Raw genomic sequence first — 15727 nt, 5'->3', positions numbered from 1 at the left:
TATATATACTGAATTACTTTCTAACCTGAGTTTCTAATTGGTCTAGAAAAAAACTGGTCACCTGATGAGGGACGTGCTACCCTATTAATTCGCGACCGAGCGACCTTAATACTTGCACTTGCGATGCACTCCCCAGTATTACCTAGATAAAATTTCTATTGCGATAGGTTTATAGAGCTTGTAAAGCGCTTTAAAATGGTATCACTTTCATTTAAATATACCAAGATTAAGTAATACTATACCGATGTAAAGCTTTAAAGCTCTGCGGAAGAAATTTCACGGGGGGTGCACGGAGCTCTACACGGAGCTTTGTACGAAGCTCTACACAAAGCTCCGTAAAAACTCTGCACGATACTCTGTAAAAGCTCTGTATAAAGCTCTACGTAAAGCCTATCTAGAGCTCTAAAGCTCTACTAACACGCAGCACTAATATACTAGAAAGTCTCTACGGACGCCCCTACGGACGTCTCTACGAACAGCTCTGTATCATCTCTATGACGGCTCTACATCGTCTCTACGTCGGCTCTACTACTGCCTATACAATNGTCNATACAATCGTCCGTACCAACGACTCTGCATCGGCTCTACGAACGGCTCTGCATCGTCTCTACGAACGGCCCTACGAATAGCTCTGCATCGTCTCTACGAACGGCTCTACGACNGCTCCGCAACGGCTCTATGANGGCTCTACGAACGATCCTACGAACGGCTCTACAGCTGCTCCACNAACGGCTCTACGACGGCTCTATAACGGCTCTACGAACAGCTATACGAACAGCTCTACGAACAACTCTACGAACGGCTGTACNATCGCCTATACAAACAGCTCCACGAAACGGCTCTACTATCGCCCATACAATCGTCCGTACGAACGGCTCTCTAACGGCTTAGGGAGAGCCGTGCACGGAGCTCTGTCTAGAAACTGTTACGTGCGTATACTACGCGTATATAACCAACGCGTACACAACCAACGCGTACATAACCACCGCGTATACAACCCTTGCGTATACAACCACTACTCTATGGATCTCCCCCTTAACCGCTTATTTTGTGACCGTTGTCATTGCGCTAGGTCTATTTCTGAATACCCCTTTAATTCTAACGGTCTCTACCTTACTGTATGTATTTACTGCCAGTATAGGCAGAAGGAGAGGAAGGAGAAGAAGTAGGCCCAACAGCCTCCGCAACAGCCTCCGCAGCAGTCTCCGCAACAGCCTCCACAGCAGTCTCCGCAACAGCCTCTACAGCAGTCTCCGCAGCAGTCTCCGCAGCAGTCTCCGCAGCAGCCTCCGCAGCAGTCTCCACAACAGCCTTCGCAACAGCCTCCGTAGCAGTCTCCACGCCACTGCTCTAGTTGTAACCAGCGGCGCCAACCGTTCCAATTTGGTCGGTTTAAAACTTGCGAGATCTGCCGTATAAATAAGAAAGCTCTATACTAAAGGTCTAAGTAGACGCTATAGAATCAGCACCGGCCTCCGTTACGGGATTTAGCATAAACACATTTATAACAATGGGTACAGTAGGCTGGTGAAGAGGAGGTTTATACTACCGTACGGAGATCTAAGGGCTGGGAACCGCTCCTTAAGCGGCAGGCATTAACTATAGATAATTACCTTTAGGAGATTAAGCCACAGGAGCAGTTACGATAAGAGGAGCAGTATAAACAGCGCAAGCAACGTCAGAAGCAGCTCTACTAGCTTCGTCAATAGGGGATATATGAGCACCAGTGGGTATAGGCTATACATTAGGTGCAGAGGTAGGAGCAGCAGCAATAAGAGCAAGAGCGGCGGCAGCAGCGGGAGGAGGAGAAGGAGCTGTAGCAGTAGTAGCAGCAGCAGGATAGCAGCAGGACAGTAGTAGGGTAGTAGTAGGGCAGTAGCAGGACAGTAGCATAGCAGTAGGGCAGCTACTTAGTTTTTTAAAAGGACTTCGTCCCTAAAGCCTAAAAGCCCGCCGCAGGCGCGAGAAATCCGTTAAATTTACCCAAGGAACCAAATTGCTGGCTGTAAGTCAGCAATTTGGAAATTTTCCTTGGAAAATTTAACGGATTTCTCGTCTTATATATACTGAATTACTTTCTAACCTAAGTTTCCAATTGGTCTAAAAAAAAACTGGTCACCTGATGAGGGACGTGCTACCCCATTAATTCGCGACCGAGCGACCTTGATACTTGCACTTGCGATGTACCCCCTAGTATTACCTATATAAAGTTTCTATTGTAATAGATTTATAGAGCTTATAAAACGCTTTAAAATAATACCACTTTCATTTAAATATACTAAGGTTAAGTAATATTATACTAATGTAAAGGTTTGGAGCTCTAGGGTGCACAAAGCTCTGCAAAAGCTCTAACGAAGCTCCGTAAAAACTCTGCACGATACTCCGTAAAAGCTCTACACGAAGCTCTACTTAAAGCCTATCTAGAGCTCTAAAGCTCTACTAACATGCAGCACTAATACTAGGAAATCTTATCTCTACGAATAGCTCTATAACGGCTCTACGACGGCTCTACGACGGCTTTACGACGGCTCTACCATTGCCCATACAGTCGCACGTACAATCGTCCGTACGGACGGCTCTGCATTGTCTCTACGACGGCTCTGCATCTCTACGACGGCTCTGCATCTCTACGACGGCTCTGCATCTCTACGACGGCTCTGCATCTCTACGACGGCTCTGCATCTCTACGACGGCTCTGCATCTCTACGACGGCTCTGCATCTCTACGACGGCTCTGCATCTCTACGACGGCTCTGCATCTCTACGACGGCTCTGCATCTCTACGACGGCTCTGCATCGTCTCTACGACCGGCCCTACGAACGGCTCCGCATCGTCTCTACAAACGACCCTACGAACGGCTCTACGACGACTCTGCATCGTCTCTACGAACGGCCCTGCATCGTCTCTACGAACGACTACGAACAGCTCTACGACGGCCCTATAGCGGCTCTGCAACAGCTCTACGAACGGCTCTACTATGGCCCATACAGTCGCCCATACAATTGTCTGTACGAATGGCTCTGTATCATCTAACGAACGGCTCTACATCGTTTGACGAACGGCTCTACGAACGACCCTATAAACGGCTCTATAACGGCTCTATATTGTCTCTATAACGGCTCTACCATTGCCTATATAGTCGCCCGTACAATCGTCCGTATAAACGACTCTATATTATCTCTACGAACGGCCCTACGAACGGCTCTGTATCGTCTCTACGAACACCCTACAAACGGCTCTACCATCGCCAATATAATCGCCTATGTAATTGTCCGTATAAACGGCTCTCCAACGGCCCAGGGGGAGCCGTGCATGGAGCTCTGTCTAGAAACTATCACGTACGTATATAACTACGCGTACACAACTACCGCGTACACAACCACCGCGTAACCACCGTGTATGCAACCCTTATTACTACCACTACTCTATAGATCTCCCCCTTAACCGCTTATTTTATGACTGTTATCGTTACGCTAGGTCTATTTCTAAATACCCCTTTAATTCTAACGGTCTCCGCCTTACTGCATATATTTACTACCAGTATAGGCAAAAGGAGAGGAAGGAGAAGAAGCAGGCCTAACAGCCTCCGCAACAGCCTCTACAGCAGTCTCCGCAGCAGCCTCCATAACAGCCTCCGCAGCAGTCTCCGCAACAGCCTCCGCAGCAGTCTCCGTAGCAGTCTCCGTAAGAGCCTCTATAAGAGCCTCCGCAGCAGCCTCTGCAGCAGTCTCCGCAATAGTCTTTACGCTACTGCTCTAGTTGTAACCAGCTGCGCCAACCGTTCCAATTTGGTCAGTTTAAAACTTGTAAGATCTGCCTTATAAATAAGAAAGCTCTACGCTAAAGGTCTAAGCAGATACTACTAAATTAGCACCGGCCTCCGCTACGGGAGTTAGCGCATATATATCTATAGCAATGGGTACAGTAGGCTGGCGAAGAGGAGGTTTATACTACTACACGGTTATCTAAGGGCTAGGGACCGCTCGATTGGTTTAAGCGGCGGCCATTAACTATAGATAATTACCTTTAGGAGATTAAGCCACAGGAGCAGCTATAACAAGAGGAGCAGTATAAACAGCGTAAGTAATAACGGGTGCAACGATAGGTGCAGCGGCGGCAGCTTTATAAGCAGTGGGTATATAAGTACCAGCGGGTACAGGCTATTGGCGGGGGCGGGGAACGGGGCAGTAAGAGCAGTACTAGAATTGGCAGTAGTGGTAGCAGTAGCAGCAGTGGCAGTGGCAGTAGTGGCAGTGGTGGCGGTAGTGGTGGTAGTGGTAGCAGTAGCAGTACTGGCAGCGGTAGGGCAGTAGCAGGGCAGCAATAGGGCAGACTGAGTTTACAAAGCCAAAAGCCCGCCGTAGGCGTGAGAATTCCGTTAAATTTACCCAAGGAACCAAATTGCTGGCTGTAAGTCAGCAATTTGGAAATTTTCCTTGGAAAATTTAACGGAATTCTCGTGTATATGTACTAAAAGTGGTAGTTACATTAAGATAAGCTTTTCTATCCTTAATAGATTTCTTTTACTAACTTTAAGCTTTAATAGCCTAGCGACAATCCTTTAATATCTTTAACTACTATATTACCCAGGCTCTCTCCTATTTAAGCGCTAATGCTAAATATCTAGGTTAAATTTAAGATTATATTATAGCCATCTATACCACCTATAACTCTTAGTAAGCTAGCTAGTAACGCTTAATATAAAAATAAGGTTAGTATACTAAGGATAGGGTAAGGGATAGAAGTAATAAGAAGAAGGTTGCCGTTTACTATAGGAAGGAGTTCGCGTATACGCGTTAGGTTTTAAAAAAGCATAATATAATACGTTATTAGTGTTATAGGAGTCACCCGCGTACGTTCGTCCGGTAACACCTACGCACGTACTATCGCAACCCCTATATCTTTAACAACGTTTCCTAACCTGTTCCTGTTCTGTATCGAACGTCTTAAACCATTACGCGTTAATATACTTAGCACGGTCAATAGCTAGCAATTAAGCTTATTTGTAAACTGCTTTATTGACTCTATAAGGGCGTAGAGAGACTTTAGGGAAGATTTAAAGGAATGATATAAATTCTATTTAAATCTAAGGGTATATAGTTCTCGTTAAGAACAAGACGTTGCGTAAAGAAGAGAAGGAAATAATAAGAGAATTATATAATTAAATAGTTAGGGGCTTAGTGGTTAATGCGTGCGTATATATATACGCGGTCTTTAACGGACTTTAGTAAAATTTAATTAATCTAGTAGAATTTGGTTAAAGCGTTAGAATTTATTTGTTAAGTATTTTACTAAGACATTCCTACTATAACTAAGCTAGTCCCGTTATAGTACCCCCCCTTTTAGCCAAAGGTCTAAATAATTTATTTTTAGTTAATACTTATAACTTATTACGTGTTGTATTTTCGCGTTAAGTGGTGGTATAGGATTTTACTAGTTCTAATTGTTAAGTGGGCTAATTAGGATTTCTATACCTAGTATAGAAAATCGCTATTAGCTTAGTTAAGGCGGTGAGCTAAACTAATATCTTCGTAGTAGGTTTTAGTAAGGTAAATCTAACTAATTAAATAACTTTAACCGCTAGTTAAAGTTCCTTAATATCTTATATATTACGTAATTATATTACAAACGTTATAATATATTTTAAGTTCTTTTCAATTTTAAGCTTCCTGCTATTATTTATATTAGGTAGCAGTTGTTTGCCTTTATATTATATCTATCTAGCTAAAGTAGGCCGCAAAGGATAGTCTTCGTGGAATTCTTTTACTAGGGAAGGCGCGTTGGTCTTAATCTGGTTATAGGTTTCCTAAGTATATATTTTATATTCTTCCTACTTAATGTTACAGATGCTTTAAGCACAATGTTACGACTACTTGGAGAGGAGTTGGAAGAAGCTAGTTAGTTAATATAAGCACGGTCTAGGATGGAACCCGTAGAACCATATGACGAGGAATAGTAAGCAGAGTTACGTGATGTGATCTGTATGATCTGTATAATCTGTAAGATCTATTATAGAGTGAATAGAGCAGACAGAGCAGATAGAGTAACAACTTTCTTAGGAGTACGGTTGTGTATTTAAGGACCCTTAGTCCCTACCTAGATAGTTCCTTCCTTGTAGTGATTCTTAGAATATAATTAGAGTTAATCTGTTAGGCAACTACTCCACCAGTTGTTATTACGTTAACCGACTTTTATACTTACATTTCCTACACACCTAGCCCATTAACGAGCCCATCGTAGTTCCTGCTATAAGGTTCCGTTATACAATTACTACCTAGTTACGGTATTAATATAAGAAGTTAAATAACATGCCACCAAAAGCAGCCACTATGATGCCATTGACGGCAGCAACTACTTTAAGGATAGAAGGTGACACTAGTATGGCAGATACTAACTTATAGCAACCTGTGACGATCGGACAGCTATAGGAAATAGTCGACCAGTTAACAGCTAATAATATAGTATTGGAAGAAAGACTTAACGGGATAGGAGCGGTAAAGATCAAGCTACTATTAATTAAGAGATTTATAGGAAAGAGGTTAAAGCTTAAAGGATTCCTTACGCAAATGCACTTTAAGGTCTTATAGGAGGGAGTAAAGTTACCTACACCTGTAGATCGGATAGCCTATACAGGACTATTCTTATTAGGAAAAGCACTTAAGTAGTTTAAACCCTACCTTACGGAAATACAGGTAAACGAAATGACGACCACTAACTAAGACGTGCGATTTATGTTCTTAAGTTAGGAAGGATTCGTAGAACGACTTACGTAGATATTTAGAGACCCGGAAGAAACAACTATAGCGGAAAGAAAACTCCAGAATCTCGTATAACGAACTTTAGTAATTAAGTATACGATATAGTTCCAGACACTAGCAATATAAGTAGAGTGGAATAATAAGGCGCTTATGGCATAGTATAAATAGGGACTTAAGGCTAAAGTCTAGGACGCGATTATCCTAATAGAAGATGCGGACACCCTAAGGGAACTAATAGATTAGGCGATTAAGATTAATAATTAGATCTACTAAAGGGAACAGGCTAAAAAGGGTTAGGATAGAGTTCTATAGTTATATAAGGCGTAGAGTACGCAACGATAAAAGCTAAGTTAGAAACTATAGTATGGCGTAGAGCTAATAGACCTAAGTGGTACCAAAGAAGCCTATAAGAGATAGAGTAAACTATAGAAACCCAGAGGATAAGGATTAGGTAATTAAAGGTCTAAGGAGCAAAGGCTAAATTAGGGATCTTAATAGCAGAAGACATTTAGGCGGACTCTATAACAAGAGAAATGGTTTAAAGAAGGAGCTTGCATAAATTGCGGAAAATAGGGTCATTATATTAGAGACTATAGAAGTGGGCAGAGTTACTATATAGTAAAAGGCATGAAACTAGTAGACGACATACACGTATAAAGGGACGATAATATACTGCAAGGAACAAAAGAATGTTTAATTAAAAGTTTTGCGTTTTATTATAATAACGTATGCCAAATTTATAAAGACGCTAAGTACGGCGTAAGCTATTGGCTATAGGAGCCAGCACCTATAGGATACAGAGGAACTAACGAACCAGTTTACAGATCGGACATTAAGGACAATGAATTCGACTTAGGTAAAATATTCCGTGATAATAAGGCAATAAGGGCCGCTTACTAGGAGCGAGTAGACCTCGGAGATATTATACTAGAGGTAGAGGATAATTCTACTATAGAATAGGGAACATTAGTAGGGATTAAAACCCCACTAGATACGATGTCTATCGCTTTATAAGATGTAAAAGAAGTAGGATAGTAAACTACTTTGGCACTCGATAAAGGTAAAGGGCTAAAGGCTTAAGATTCTTAAAATGAGATAAGAGATAACTAAGATTTTTAAGATAAGATAAGGTAAGCTTAAGGACCTATAATAGACAGAAACTAATAGAGTAGAGTAGTAGCTTAGTTTAAAGATATATAAATAAGCTTAGGATAAGAATTCCTAACGATATAAGATTCTTAAGACGAGATAAGTAAGATCTAGGACTTTTAAGATGAGACGAGGACACTAGTTAAGCCTAATTGGACTAAGGTAGGGGCTAAACTTAAGTTAGAAGCAAGCTCGGGATTAAAGAACCCAAAGGGTTAAGGATTTGGGGTATGAATTAAGATACCTATAGGCAAGAGGCCAGGAGCTTCTTTATAGATTAGAGAATCTACAGTATAAATAGTAACTAGACTAGGAGACGAATATATAGACCTAAAGGATTTACTAGTTAAACAAAGTGTTCGGACTAAAGATTAAAAAATTAATACTAGGATTAAGAAGTAAGACGACTTTAAGGATTAGAGCGTAAGGCGCAAACCAAAAGAAACCATGGAAGAATTTAGGTAAAGAATTATTGCGTGGTAAGAATAGAAACTAAACAGAAGATTTAGTATATTAGGACGTATAAAGGACAGAGCACTAGTACGAAGAATTACTAATAGGCCGAAAGTAGGTATATTAAGGGCTAAGTGGCTTATTAAACTGGAATAAGAAGAGGATTTAGGGATTCCTACTAGGTTTAAAGAACGATATACTAAAGGCTGTTACGATATAGCAATAAAGAGATATTTCCTTATAGACAGACTATATATACTCTAGTAGCTATACTAAAAGTGGTATAGACAAAGGCATAATAATAAGTGGGAAGATTTCTATATGTGGTTAGATAAAAAAGTTATTTAGGACCACCTAATTATAGAGAAGGCCATAACGTATATTAAAGGAGCCTTAATTATAATGTTAAAGGATCTAGAGGAACGTTTAGAGGACTAAAGAAGTAAAAGACGTATTTTAGTACCCGCGAATAAAGTTATAACGTTTAGATCAGCACGATAAAGGTTTAAACTTAGAAATAAAGATAAGCTAAGAGTTAACCTAAAGCACCTAGCACACTATACGTTATTATGGATTGCGTGTGTAGACAATATATATAAAATGCATAAGAATCCGAAAGAAAAGAATTGGAAATACCCTATAAGGATATACTAGATAACGGACGAGCAATAATATAGGAATGCTAAATATATATATAGATGGCATCCAATAGAGACCTAAGAGGAAGGAAGTTTAGTACTTTAACCAGGAAGATTCCTTACGGAAGAATGCTTAGACGGACAATAGTGGTGGGAATGCTTAGAAAATACGTGTCTATAGTATATTAAAGATAAAAAACGAACTAGGCATTGGCTAAAGAGCAAGTTAAGTGCACTAGAATTAAGCAGCTAATAGTTGGGAAAAGTAGAGGCCTATAAGACTAGAGGGAGCCAGTGGTAGAGCCTTAGACCCTTAAAGGAATTTAAGGACAATACTTGAATTTACGGATTAATTAGTAAGATTAGCAGTTTAAAGCGCTAATAGATAGTAGAGCAACGCGAAACCATATCTTACTAGTAGTAGTTAAGAAAATGGGACTACCTTATAGATAAAAGGAGTAACCTTACCTATTAGTTATAATTTTAGGAGATCTAATAACCTATAGAGGAGGGATTATTAATCTTAAAACAGGACCTATTTAGATAACTATTAAAGGAAGACAAATTAAGATATCTTTTGATATCCTACTATTAGGACGGGATGAGGTAGTATTAGGTATACCTTAGTTACAGGAATACAATCTAAAGATTAATTGGATTACAGGTTAGGTCAATATTAGAGATACTTAACGCCGCAAGATATAACAATAAGCTAAGTTAGTATGGTACTAAGTAGGAGCAACCTATAAAGAAATAGAAAAAGAACTAAGCTATGTACTAAAAAGATACTATAAGTACGGTAAGAAACTATAGTTACTAGAAAGTGAAAAGCTGTTAGAATATATAGTATAGGATTATAAAATAGAATTGGAACTAGGAATAAGTTTAAGGTTCTTTCTAATCTATAAGCTTACCGAAAAAGAAGGTAGAGCGTTAAAAGAGTTTGTTTAGGAAAATCTATAAAAGGGATACATTAAACCATCGCAGTTATTAGCGGGTTATCCAGTACTATTTGTACTAAAGAAAAATAGCAAACTAAGGCTGTGTATTAACTATAGATAGTTAAATAGTATTACTAGGAAGGATAGGTATTCTTTATCCTTAATTAGCGAAATCTAAGATAGGATAGGTAATGCGCAAATCTTCATAAAGATAGATCTGAGATGGGCGTACCATTAGATTAGGATTAAGGAAGGTAACGAATAGAAGGCAGCCTTTAGGTTAAAGGAAGGACTATACAAACTATTAGTTATGTAATTCGGGCTTATAAACGCACTAGTAACGTTCTAGAAGCGTATTAACAATATATTAGGAGAACACTTAGATGAATTTGTTATAGTATACCTTAACAATATTATTATCTACTTAATGACTAAGGAAGAACATGGGGAATACGTTAAATGGGTCTTAAAGAGACTATAAGAGGAACAGATACTAGTAGCAATTAAGAAATGCGAGTTCTTTACTAGGAAGACCAATTTTGTTGGATTTATTATTAAACTAGGCCAACTTAGTATAGATCTAAAGAAGATCGAGGCTATAGTAAATTAGCAGGAACTAGAGAACGTTATATAGTTAAGATCGTTTCTAGGATTTTGCAATTACTGTAGAAGGTTTATAGTATAGTGGTTAAAGGATATTAAACCATTTACACGATTAATAAAGAAAGAAGAACTATAGGCATGGGGGGAAGAGTAAAGAGAACTCTTTAAGAAAGTTAAAGAGTTATTTACCTAGGAGCCAGTTCTTAAGATCTATTAACTAGGACTAGAGACGGTTATAGAAATAGATATATTAGACTATATACTAGGGGCGTGCTTTATATAAAGGTATTAAGATGGATAACACCTAGTGGCATACTATAGTCGGAAAATAACACTACTAGAGTTAAACTATAACATCTATAATAAGGAGTTGTTAGGTATAGTTATAGTATTAAAAAAATAGAGAGTATTCTTATAAGGCATAGAGAAACCATTTATAGTTAAAACGGATTATAAAAACCTAATAGGATTCCTAACGATGAAGGAACTTAACTAAAGACAGGTTAGATGGGTAGAGATACTTACGGAATACCATTTTAAGATTTAGTATACTAAAGGCACAGACAATATACGGGCAGATGCTCTAAGCCGTAAAGCTAAACTATAAAATAAGGAAAAGCTATTAGGGGCTTTATTATGAAAAGATATAGACAGATTAATTAGGTACAATTACCTAAAAATTATAGCAACTTAAGAAGATAATAAACTAGAGAAGGTCTATAAGACACCAAAAAGCTTTTAGGCGTAAAGAATTCTAGAAGTATAGCTAGAAGATTTATAAACGGATATATACGAAAATCGAGAAGTAAGGTATATCCTAAGAAGTATAGCAAAGTAGTTTGTGGAGGACTTCTATAAGGGACTAACTTAAGGATATAATGGAGCTACGGGCTTAGTGTCGAGACTCTAGAAGGAGTACATTATTAATAGAATCTAGAGGATAGCTAGAAGGGTTATAAAGGAATATCCGGATTGCTAAAGAAATAAACTAACGAGGTATAAGCCGTATAGAGGGCTATAACCTATTAAAACACCAGAAAGACTATAGGAGGTTATATTATAGGACTTTATTATTAAGTTGCCAAAATTAAAAGATCCTATTACTGGATAAGATTACGATATAATCTTAGTAATAGTAGATAAGCTTACAAAGTGGGGATACTTCATAGCATATACAGAAGAAATCTTAGTAGAAGATGTCGCTAGAATCTACGTTAAAGAAGTATTTATAAGATATGGAGTATTAAGCAAAATTATATCGGATAGAGATCTAAGATTCGTAGTAGCATTTTAAGAAGTGTTCTTAGCGGAGCAAGGAGTTTAAGCAGTAACTTCTACCGCATATTATCTACAGACAGATAGTTAAATAGAAAGATTAAATTAGACGCTAAAGCAGTATCTAAGGCATTATATCAATTATGCATAAAATAATTAGGTATCGCTATTACTAGTTATATAGTTTATATATAATATAACACCTTAAAAAGGAATAGGCATATTACTATTTAAGGCAAATTATAGATATAAGCTAAGAATATCGTTGTTACTACGGCAAGTAAAGAAAATAAGTAGTACAGCTAAAGAAAGAATAAAGACATTAATAAATCTTTATGTAGACCTTATGGAATTAGTAAAGAAAGTATAAGAGAGAATAAAAAAGTACTATAATGCTAAGAGATCTAAGGGACTAGATCTTAAGGAGGGAGATAAAGTATAGCTACTATATAAAAATTTTAAGAGTTAACAACTAAGTAAGAAATTGGACTACGTTAGACTAGGACCTTTTAAAATTACGTAGAGGATTTCACTAGTTACGTTTAAGTTAAACCTACTAGCTAAAATAAAGATCTACCCTATATAGTATATTATAATGCTAGAACTAGTATACGGGAATATTAAGCTACTAGTTTATAAAGCAGACACGTATAGAGGACAGGAAGAAGATAAATAGTAAGTTTTAAAGATTATTAGCTATAAGGACGTTAACAATGAAATATAGTATAAAGTTAAGTGGATAAGCTATACTAAGACTACCTAGGAGCTATTAGAGAATTTAAAGAACGTTATAGGAAAGGTACGGGAGTATTAGAAGAGATTAGGTTAGGCAGCATTAATAAAAAAGGATCGCTAAAGAACGAGTTACCTAAGGGGGACCCAAGAAAAACAGTTGCTGAACTACTTAGATCTATTTCCTTCTCTATTAGAGGAGAATTTATTCTTTTATTACCCAGTTCCTAAAGACCTTATTTTATAAGTTTTCACTCCTTAGAGCGAACCTTCTTACGAACGCGTTAAAGACGCTAAACTTTTATAAAGGTAGACTGCTAAGCCTTAAGGGCATAAGCAGACTCTTTGAATTAACGATAGGCTTCCGCCAACACTACGGCAAGATTACCCTTAAGTTTTTCTGCCTTAAACTAAATATAAAACCCTAAGATAAATTAATTAGGGAACTAAATAACTATTAAAAGTAATAGGTCGCGCATATTTAATATTAAAGATGGAGCGAACGTTATAGGATAACCAAATGTTTGCTTTAGTGCACTCTAAATAAAAGGAAGGTTGCTAGGATAAAGGACTTACCAATATAACGTAAACTAGCCCCTCTTTCGCGCAATAAGAATACGGAGATAGTATTATCTTACTAAGAGATAATATTACAGCAATGGTATAAGACCGACGGGCTATAGAGGAAAAAGAAGGTGCTTTAGGTATTATAAGTAACAATATTAACCAAATTAATTAGATGGATATTATACCTCTAGTAAACAACTTAAAGATGCTAGGAATCTTTAAGGACAAAGATGGAGAGGAGGGAGATAGTGTTATAGACGCTTTAAGCATAATATTACAACTACTTAGAGAGGAGTTAGAAGAAGCTAGTTAGTTAATATAAGTATAGTCTAGGATAAAACCCGTAAAACCATATAATAAGGAATGGTAAGCAGAGTTACGTAATATAATCTGTATAATCTATATAATCTATAAGATCTATTATAGAGTAAATAGAGCAGATAGAGCAGATAGAGTAATAACTTTCTTAGGAGTACGGTTGTGTATTTAAGGACCCTTAATCCCTACCTAGATAGTTCCTTTCTTGTAGTAATTCTTAGAATATAATTAGAGTTAATCTATTAGGCAACCACTCTACTAGTTGTTATTACGTTAACCAACTTTTGTATTTGCATTTCCTACACACCTAGCCCATTAACGAGCCCATTGTAGTTCCTGCTATAAGGTTCCGTTACACTTAATAAGAAGTTTAAATTGTTTAGATTGTATTTTCTATTATATATTATTAATTAAGTTAATAAAGTAAGAACCGTTACCGTTATTAATAATTATAGGAGGTAGCGATAGCACTTTACAAGTTATAGGTTTACCTTTTAAGGGTTATAGTAAGTTTATATAAAACGTTAAATATATTTTTATCTTAGTTAGCAGTTTAAGCTTATAAGCGTTCGGGCTTAGTTTTTTTTTATTTAGTATAGGCCCGTAAACTTCCAGTCTAGTTTCTTTAAGGGTTATTAAGTCTTTAGGTTTTATATATTTAGGTAAACTATATTACCTTCCTTAAAGTCCTACATAGGAGCTTATTTTTTATTTGTATGCTATTCCTATACTATTTAAGCGTACGCTAATTTACTTTATAATAATTCCGTTAACTACTTTATTTAATTAGCAAAGTTATACGCGTTAATAAGTTAAATCCTCTTAATTATAGGTTCTATTATATTAATTTTGGGTTATAATTTAAATTTAAGTTAAGGGTCTTATCTATAGGTTACGTAAAACGGCGTTATGCCTATTAATTTATTTCTTATATTATTCGCAGTAAACTTAGCTAAAGATAGCCACTTTTTCTAGTTATCTTATAGGTAGGAGCAGCATATTTATAAGTATTGTTCTATAATTACGTTTATAATTTTAGCTTAACAGTTTATCTCTAGATAAAATATAGTTAAGAGTTATATTTATATACTTAATTATTTATATAAGGCTTACTAGAAGTCTAAAACAAACTAGCTTCTATAATCGGATATTATTAAATTAGGAAGTCCATATAGCTTAAAGATATGCTTAATAAAATATTCAGCTACTAATATTGTATTAATTAAGTCTATAGGAATTATGTATCGCATTTTTATAAGGCGGTTAATAACTACTATAACATTCGTAAACCTATTACTGTTAGGTAGGTTAACTACAAAGTTAATTAAGATATCTTGCTATCTTTATATTAGAATTGGTAACGGTTAAAGTACTCCTTACTTCTTTATATAAGAGGTCTTCCTATATACGTATATTCTATATACTTAAATATATTTTTATATATAGTTATATATTATAGGCTAGTAATATACTTATTAGATAATCTTATAGGTCTTTATATAGCCTAGATGCCCTACTATAGGGAAATCGTATATAAACTTAAGTATCTTAAATTATAAGGGTTTAGAATTTGGGACTACTATCTTCTATTAATAGTATAACCAATTATTACGGATTTTGCATTTAGTAAGTATAATATCCTTATATTGCCATTTCTCTATTTAAATTGCCTTTATTATATCTGCTATCCAAAGGTCGTTCTTATATTTATGTTCTATTAATTTATTAATTTCTATATCCTACTTATTAATTTCCAAGTTATTCCTATTAAGCTTCACGTCTAGAAATATAGGGCGTAGTTTCTTAAAGCGTTTAGAGGGTAGTAGAATTTATAATTAATTTATAATCCGTTTATTAGAGGCGTTCGCAGATAAGTCCTATAATTTTTATATTAATAAGTTAGGCTTCTAATTAAGTTTACTAAGTCGGTATATAATCTTAAAGTTAAATTATAAGAGGTATTCGGCCTAACGAATTTAGCGCTGTATTAATTGCTTTATAGTTATAAAGTACTGCAGGTTTTTATAGTCCGTTAATACGCATATTAGAAATAATAATCCTTTAAGTTCTAGACGCCATTATTTAAAGTATTTAACAATTATAAGTAGTTTCTTATTATATATCTTATAGTTTAATTTAGTAGGGGTAAGTTTCTGGGAGAGAAAGGCTACTAGGCGCAGCTCGCCGTTCTTATTATATTGCGATAACACTCCTCCTAGTATATAATTAGATAAGTCTATTTTAATAATACAATAAAGGTCCGGATTAAAGTGGGCGAGAATTAAAGCAGTTA

General features: G+C 36.5%; 1 protein-coding gene across 1 annotated transcript; it reads left to right on the top strand.

Annotated features, from left to right (window-relative positions):
- Window positions 1–470: 470 nt before the first annotated feature.
- K441DRAFT_660500 (uncharacterized protein) lies at window positions 471–1432 on the top strand (the record flags this gene model as incomplete). The annotated part of the gene is made up of 3 exons (XM_067648709.1): window positions 471–503; window positions 828–929; window positions 1142–1432. Coding segments are annotated over 2 exons (315 nt in total), but the record flags the coding sequence as incomplete, so codon positions are not given.
- Window positions 1433–15727: the final 14295 nt, after the last annotated feature.

The sequence above is a fragment of the Cenococcum geophilum genome, assembly GCF_001692895.1.
Source record: "Cenococcum geophilum 1.58 unplaced genomic scaffold K441scaffold_23, whole genome shotgun sequence".
Lineage (NCBI taxonomy): Eukaryota > Fungi > Ascomycota > Dothideomycetes > Gloniales > Gloniaceae > Cenococcum > Cenococcum geophilum.
This window is presented reverse-complemented; position numbering and strand designations above follow the sequence as displayed.